The following is an 8641-nucleotide window of genomic DNA, read 5'->3' as shown; positions in this document are numbered from 1 at the left end:
GTTATCGTTCTGTGAATGTGTTTTGTGATGTGTATGAATCTAATGTATGAATCTGGATTCTGTATATTGATTTGTTATGAATATCATTTGTATATTAATTCTGTATATGAATCTGGAATCTGCATATGAATCTAGAATCTGTATATTGAAATACAGTCGGACCTATATTTAAAACCGCCTGTGGTATGTGTCTAACACAAGCGGCTAGGATTAGAAACCGCCTATGATGTGTGTCTAACACAAGCGGCTAGGATTAGAAACCGCATGTGATGTGTGTCTATCATAGGCGGTTCCTTTAGATAGAACCGCCTGTGATGTGTGTCTATCACAAGCGGTTTTTGATTGACCGCCTGTGATGTTGTTTTACATCACAGGCGGTGCACCACAAGCGGTTCCTGGAACCGCCTGTATAGAGGCTAACTGGACCGCCTGTATAGACGTTTACAGTAGTAGTGTCAGATGGTGCTCGATCACCTCCCTGGGGATCCCAGGCATCTGCGACGGTTCCCATGCGAATACGTCGGCATTTGCCTAGAGGAAGGCGACGAGCGCGATTTCCTATTTCTCCTCCAGATTGCCCATGATGCGAGTGGTTTGGGAGGAATCCTCGCTGAGCCGGATGGTCTTGACGGGGACGCCGTCTGCTCCAGTTGGTTGCACCTTAGGCACCTTGGCAGGCGTCTTGGTACAGGAAGTCGAGGGGTCCCTCCCCCCGTCATCCGGGCGAGCGGCTTCTGCCGCCAGGGCGTGCAACTTCTCGACAGCTGCAAGCGCAGCGGGGCGGTCGCCCCGCACGGTGAGGACCCCACCAGGGGACGACATCTTGAGGACCAAGTACCCGTAATGGGCAATGGCCATGAACCGGTACAGGGCCAGCCTGCCAATGATGGCATTGAAAGAGAGGTTAACCTCCGTAATGTCGAACTGGACGTTCTCAGTGCGGAAGTTCTCCTCGGTCCCGAATGTAACCAGGAGTGCGATGGTCCCAAGGGGATACACCGGTTGAGGGCCCACTCCGGAGAATGGGCGAGAGGGTCCCAGTCGGGATCCTGGGATCTGCAGCTGCTTCAACGCAGCATGGCTGATGACGTTGAGCCCGACTCCACCATCAATCAGGACATTATGTAGCCTCATGTTGGCGATGACAGGGGCGGTGATGAGTGGTAGTATGTCGGCACCTGCCATGTTTTTGGGGCAGTCGGATGCCCCGAAGGAGATAGTGGTGCTCCGCCACTTTTGATGTGGGGCTGCCTTCGGGACCCCTAGGGTCGCCGAAAGGACCTCGCGGCGTAGGGACTTTACGTTCCTACAGGAGGTGAGCTCCCAGCTTCTGCCATACATAACGTACAACTTCTTGCGGCGGTCGTTGTCATCACCGGAGTCGAAGTCTCTAGTGAGGATGTCCTTGAGGACTTGCTCGGGGGCCTAATACCCGAGGTCCCGTTCTCCCGCGGCTACGTCACCTTCGTCGACCTTCTCCTTGCCAGGCCGGCGCCGAGGCGGTGGTCCATCCTTGGAGGTCTGCTCGCGCCGCTCGCTGATGCGCTTCGCGAGCTTCAGGATCTCTCGTCATTCTGAGGCGCTGTGGCGACTGTTGGGGTGGATAGGGCATGACCCACTGTCACTTCCCTGTTGCCGTGGGTGCTTGCTGCGTTCGTCCCGACCCCCAGCTGCAGCTGTGGCGACCGGAGCACCAGACTGCGGCCTATAGTGACCGTGGTTCTTCTTCTTTTTCTTGCCACCGCCCTGGGTGGTGGCACCTGAGCCGCCCGTCTGGGTAACTCCGGTTTGCGGCGCCGAGTGCCATGCACGGCCCTCAGTAGCTCTGGCACATTTGTCGGCCAGAGTGAAGAGCGTAGTGACGGTTTCCACGTCATATGTCGCCAATTTCTCCAACATCTTCTTATCATGCACCCCCTATCGGAAAGTAGTGATAATGGAGGCATCAGAGATGCGAGGTATAGTTCCCCGTACCTTGGTGAAGCGGGAGATGAAAGCCCGAAGAGTCTCCCTAGGTTCCTACCTCACTGCATGAAGATGAGCCTCCACGCCATGCTGCTGATAAGCACTGGCGAAGTTCGCTATGAATCGTGCACAAAGCTCTTCGCAGGAGTAGATCAACGTTGGGGTAAGGTTCATGAGCTAGGTCCGGGCCAACCCGGTCAAGGCTACATGGAAGTAGCTTACCATTACAGCAGTGTTTCCACCAGTTGCCGTAATGGCGGTGACGTAGACCTGCAAGAATTCCAACGGGTTCGATGTACCGTCGTACTTCTCCTGCAGGTGTTGCCGGAACTTGGGTGGCCAAGTCAACGCGCGGAGATGATCCGCTAGTGCGGTGCAGCCTACGCCGACCAATGGGACACCCGCCTGGATTCGGGCATCCCTTGTAGTGAAGTCTTGGTCGAGGTTGCGTCCCTCGAAGTTTTGCCGGTGCTCACACGACCTCTCCAGAGAGACTCGAGCATCCTCGCGTGCACGCCTGCGGTTGAGTTATGCCCGCAGGTCGTCAGTCTGTGCACCCCTCACTGAGGGTGAGCGCACAGATGCCGACGCCTCGCGTTCACGCCAGAATGATCGAGGCCTGGACCTGGCCGAGCTAGGATGGGCCATGCCGAGGAGTCGGTCGACATCTTCGCGCAATTGCCTCATGGCCCCCGGCGAGGCCGTGGAACTTGGTGGGTTACGCTTACGCAACAACTCCCTAGATGCAGATAACGCCCCACCATGAGCAGCCCTCAACAGAGTCCTGGAGGCCTGCGCGGGCATGTGCTGTTGCGCAGCGTGCATAGCAGCAGCACCATGCGTAGGGCGATTGGAGCCTCTTGGCATGGAAGATGCTGCCCCTTCCTCCATCAGGAAGTCCTCAGGATACAAGTCGCGGTGCTCGACGATCTGAACCATCGTGTCGAGCAAGAAAACAGGCAAAAAACCTAAAGCCAAAAGCCCTTACCTGGCGCGCCAAATGTCGGAGGGAAAATCCTCTGGCCGGTTGGCGGAATGCACCCGCCCTAATCCTAAGATGAGGAGGGGGCCTAAGCGGTTGCCTGTTTGGTGAATTTCGGATGCACATAAGGAGACTCGAGGGATTATAGTGGTTCAGGCCACCGGAGCGTAATACCCTACCTCCACTGTGTGTAAGTTGTATTGAGTGTGTGTTTTTGCGTGTCCCCTGTAACGTTGTGTGCCTTCCCTTTTATAGTTTAAGGTAGGCACATACAAGGATGCTGAGCCCCGACATGCGGGTCCAGGAGCATAATGGAAGAAATACATTATGTGAATAATTAATGCTGACAGCACACCAAGATCTTTACTGGACGCTGTGTTGCTCCCTCTATCTTAGTAACACATGAGTAATCAGCGGGAGTCATGATGACTGCAATCCATGCAGCATTGATAGGCATATACCCTTTTCTTGGTAACACACGAGTAATGGTGAGTCATTGCCCTCGCTATGGTAACGCGTGAGTAACTGCACAGCCCACACAACATGGACTGGGTGTGCCGCCTATCACTGGAATGGACAGATGCACATCTTATCCGTAATAAATGCCAAGACACGCGTAGCCCAGAGGCTTTATGTCAGGCTCCGCCCGCTGGCTTACGCCACGCGCCATAGGCCACGTGGCAGCATCAAGTCTCCGCTTGGACGGGGAGCAGGAGTGTATGTGATAAGGTCCGAATCCCACCAGATCAGGTCTGGACACGTGTTAGCTCCGAACCCCTGCCTGGGTCCTGATTAAGGTCCGGGTACATTCTATCCTGGAACCCTGGGACCCCACTGTGGGCAGCCCGGACCCCATACGGGGGTTCGGACCCCATTCTAGGGGTCTAGTTCGCACACGTGGAGGTCCTAGACCAAACTTGGAGGCTTAGGCCGTATATACAGGGGTCTGACACTTTCATATGGGGTCCGGACTCACTGTTGATGCCTTGGAGTATATCACTTTCTCTGGACACGTGGGGGCCCCGGACCCGCCCATGTGGTGGGGTCAGGCGCTGTTGTAACCCGCCCATGTGGTGGGATCAGGCGTTGTTGCTGGCCTAGAGTAGTCGCCCGAGGCTGGGGCTAGTCATGGCTTGGTCCCACATACAGCTCTTTTACCACGCGACTAAAGATAGCCGCGTGGGTACTGCGTCTTTATACAGTAGTAAGGGGTACCCTAGTTTCAGGGTACCGACAACCGCCTTCGCTGAGTGTTCGGCACTCGGCAAAGACGTCTTTGCCGAGTGTATTTCTGTGCCGAGAGTCCTACACTCGGTAAACGAGCTCGTTACCGAGAGCATGACTTTACCGAGCGCCGCACTTGGCAAAGGCTCCTTTGCCGAGTGCTCGACAAAAAGCACTCGGCAAATCTCCTGGCACTCGGCAAAGGCCCGGATTCCAGTAGTGATTGAAGGAGTCCCCCTGGTGGATCTAGAATCCCCCAAGGGGTCAAGGGCCCCAACAGAAGCCTAGGGACCCATGGCGCCACTGGACCTAGCCGGTCGAGGGCCACATAGCGCGTCCGAACCATGCCCGCTGGCTAGTGCGGGACATTGCAGAAGGAGTCTAGTGAAGGCTTATGCAGCAAGGGGGGCCTTGCGATGACGCGTGATGGGTCTCTTGACCATGTATTCTTATTGTCTTTTCAGAGGGGTCGTGTCGATCTAACCCACCTCAAAGATGGGGCCCATAGTATGTCCTCTTAGTGTAGGCCTAGTTTTTATTTTAGCTTCTAGGGTACCCTTTTCCAAGGGCGCTGACAATAGTGGATTTGGAACTCTTGGAAAAGCTTTGAATCTAGAAATTACAAGACCTGGCCACATTGATTTGTGTCCCTTCAAATATTTTGATCGAACCAGTCTAGCTGGCTACCTCGTTGAGGTTCTTCTGAACTTAGCTGCGAGACATGTTTATATATGGCATACATTAGATGTTTGTAGACTTATTTCTGCAAGTACTGTTGAGTTTTGTGAACTATTTTGTGATACATGTGACTTTTGTGATCTTTGTGAAGAAACTTGTGAGATTTGTGGTCTTTGTAAAATATGTGGTGTCTATGATGTATGTGATGATTATGTGATATCAGTGATGTATATATGATGATTCTGTGGTATGCCTTATGTTTGTTTGGATGAAATAATAAAAACAATTATAAAAGGGGGTCTTCGGTCACTATGCCTAGGGGTGGGCATTGGGTTTTCGGGTTCGGGTTCGGTTCCTATATGTGCTATATTTCGGGTTATAGGTTCGGGTTCGGTTCCTAACCTTTAAAACCCGAATAGACCTAATAACCCGAAATATAAAAAAGCTCTTAATATGTGATGGTATTATTATGATTTATGAACTTATTAGCTAGAAATAATGATATCATTTTAATGATAATATATATATCTTTGTATGCTAATTTTTATAGTCACTTGTTATAGTAATAGTACTTTCAATTAATTATTCATTGTATATATTTTAACAAAATATACTAGTCTCTCTACAATTCGGGTCTATTCGGTGGACCGAATAGACCGAACCGAAATTGTGAGTCTATTCGGGTTCGGTTCCTAAAATATTTTTGAAAATTTCGGTTCTCATTTTTCAGAACCCGAAATTTCAAAAACCCGAATAGACCGAACCGAATTACCCTAATAGACCGAATGCCCAGCCCTAACTATGCCGAGTGTTGATAATGCATTTGCTAAGTGTAATGACCATAGCACTCGACAAAAAAGCCACACCTGGGAACCGGTAAATCATCTTTGCTGAGTGTTAGCCGCACACTCGGCATAGAACCTACGTTTGGAGCCTACAGGAGCTCCTTTTGCCAAGTGGCAGACCAGCAGGCACTCGACAAAGATTCCTTCGTTGTCAAGTGTCAGCCCGCACACTCCACACAAAAATTGTTGTGGGGGGCACTGGAACTCGCTTGCCGAGTGCCTGCTGGCCTGACACTCGGCAAAGGCTCTGTCATCGTCGCTTACCGCCGTCATGATGACTTTTCTTTCCTGAGTGTCTGACATAAAGTACTTGGCGAATAGGCCGTTGCCGATAAACTGTTCACCGAATCCTCGTTGCCGAGTGCTACACTTAGCAATGATTTTGCGGAGTGTTTTGGAGGCAAGACAAGATCATTGTCGTCGCAAGCATTGGGTTCTTGTTCTCGCACTTTCCCGTAAGACATGGATATTGCTAAGCTGAAGGAAGGGTCAAGACAGCAAAATAAGTATCAAAGAACGCAAAGCGAGCACCAAATCTAGGAAAGCCGGTACTATATGCAAATCTAAACACCCAGCAGAGTTTCCTTTCAGTAAGTCCGACAGGCTTTTCACCTTATATCTGACGGCTTTAGTCGTTCCTATATTTCATGTAGCGAAACTATTATTTCATTAACAAGATATATAGGAGCATACATATGACAAAGATATATCGGATTATATATATGACGTACTAGTTCATTCCGAAAAGATCCCAACCGACCCTATCGTGAGCTATAAGTAAGGCAATGCAAGTTAGCAGGTTTTGAGCAGCGGTGTGTCCGCGAACGGCCCATTCAACACCCCATCGGCGATGATACTGTACGCCTTCTCCGTCATGTGGAGGCCGTCCCAGCTGGCGAACGCGCTCGGGTTGCCCCAGAGCGTCGCATTCTTGTCGCACCCTTTGCCAGTGTGATACCGGCCGCCGCCACCGCAGCACGCGACCAGGGGATCATCGATACCTGTCACGCCCCCAAGCAGAAGGGAGAAAAAAAGAGAGAGAGCAGATTGACACAACTTAGCTGTGGGCTCCTCTGCCGCAGGATCGGAGATGAATTAGGACTTACCGTAGTTCTTGGGGTTTTGGACGAACTGCATGGCAGCGCCGAAGTAGTCGGCGAAGATGATCTTAACGCCCGGGTTCTGCGACCGGAGCCGGCCGACCTCCTGCTGCAGCAGCTGGTTGTGCTTCTTGGAGAAGTCGTTGAACCACACGAGGCAGCCGTACTGGTCGTAGTCGGAGCTGGCGTCATTGCTCTGGAACGCGGACAGGTACTGCGGCACGCAGCCGATGGGGAAGTTCCCCGGGACGAGCACGGTCTTGGCGCCGAGGTCGACCACCTCCTGGACGGCGGCGCCGATGCGGCCGACGACTTCCGGCATGTACTGGCTCGGCGTGTCACGCGAGTTGCGCGCGAAGAACCAGAAGTTGTAGTCGTTGCCGCCGATCTCGCCCATCACCACCAGGGACTCACCGAGGAGGCTCTTGGTGTTGTCTGCCAAATTAATGACCACCAAGCCAAGTTAATTTGATACGTAGAACAGAATGGGCGAGGTGTACGCACATGTTTGTGCTTAGTTACCGTCTCCCGGCGCGATCCGCGCGAGCACCTTCCTGAAGGACTGGAGCTGCAGGTCCAGGCTGGACGGCAACGGCATGGTGAAGTTGTAGTTGGCCTTGTAGTAGTCCGGCGAAAGCCCCGTGGCCCCCAACACGGCGAAGTTGGCGCCGGTAGGGAACGGGGAGGTTGCCTCCCCTGGTATGCTCGGCGGGATTACCGGCAGACCGAGCGCTTGCGCTGCGTAGACCAACAGTGAACACAAAACGAACACAGCGAGAGATCAACAATGCATCACATGCATGCAGCCAATGCAACAGTGGGCACACTGTACCGTAGAAATCGATTATGACGCGGCCGTCGCAGACACGGCCGGTGGAGCGGTTGAAGTAGGTTATGCCATACGGGAGCTCCTTTATCGGGGTCGAACGGACTGTGCTCGCGAAGTTGCCGGTGTCAATGATGGAGTCGCCGAAACTGAAGATGCGCTTGAAGCAGCCGCACAAACCCACCGGCGAGTTGAGCAGGAGGACGAGGGAAACGAGGAGGATGGCACCCCCCATCTCTTCTTGTCTTGGACACTGATCCTCGGCGAAAGAAGATGACTTTCTAGATTATGATTCGTATGCTGTTGTTCCAGATGTGAGCTCCTACCAACAATTTATACTAAAAGTTGTACGTGATCGAGAATCGCCAATGGTATAATTAAGGGATGCAGTAAATGACCCAGCAGCAAAAACATCTAATTGGTCTGGAGATCAATATGCTCAAGATATTGGCCTTCCATTCCGAGAGTATTTGAACTGTTGCCTTTTACGTACTGCCATGCCTAATACTCCGTCTGTTTCAATGTAATATCAAGAAATTCTGCATTCCACGTAGGCGTATATATCTTGTACAGACTGATTTCAATGTAACAACTGATGATGTATGGACTGGTGGTCGCAGTTTGCTTGTAAAGACTTCCCAGAATCGTAATACGTCTTATAAAAAGAAATTGACTATCATATGGTATTTCGAGTATATCTTTAGTGATAGTTAATACTGGCATTATTTCTTGTGAATTGTGGTCTTACCAGAATGAAGGTGCCTGCATAGAGTAAATATATACCTAAGAGCACATTTGGATACAAAGCCGTCGCCCGTATATGGTGATTGTTTGCTAGTTGCCTTAGGTTGCCAATAACCCAATATACACAATTTGAATACCCAAAGTAATTGTTGCTTAGGATCTTATTATTAACAACAATAATAAAGTCTTTTAGTCCCAAACAAATTATGGTACGCTCGAGTTAAAAAACCAACAAAGTCCATAATTCAAGGTTTAGATACATGAATAGCTGTTTTTC

At 51.3% G+C, this 8641-nt stretch overlaps 1 protein-coding gene across 1 annotated transcript; it reads right to left on the bottom strand.

The window, feature by feature from the left end:
• Positions 1-6346: 6346 nt before the first annotated feature.
• LOC103651421 (GDSL esterase/lipase At1g28600) lies at positions 6347-7863 on the bottom strand. Its single transcript, XM_008677053.3, has 4 exons — positions 7627-7863; positions 7317-7532; positions 6801-7229; positions 6347-6695 (listed from the first exon to the last, which is right to left on the bottom strand). Exons 1-4 carry the CDS (start codon positions 7853-7855, stop codon positions 6487-6489), a joined length of 1083 nt encoding a protein of 360 aa, XP_008675275.1. The 5' UTR covers positions 7856-7863; the 3' UTR covers positions 6347-6486.
• Between the last annotated feature and the right edge of the window lie 778 nt (positions 7864-8641).

The sequence above is a fragment of the Zea mays genome, chromosome 3 (assembly GCF_902167145.1).
Source record: "Zea mays cultivar B73 chromosome 3, Zm-B73-REFERENCE-NAM-5.0, whole genome shotgun sequence".
NCBI lineage: Eukaryota > Viridiplantae > Streptophyta > Magnoliopsida > Poales > Poaceae > Zea > Zea mays.
The sequence above is the reverse complement of the archived record's forward strand: the minus strand, read 5'-3'. Positions and strand labels throughout refer to the sequence as shown.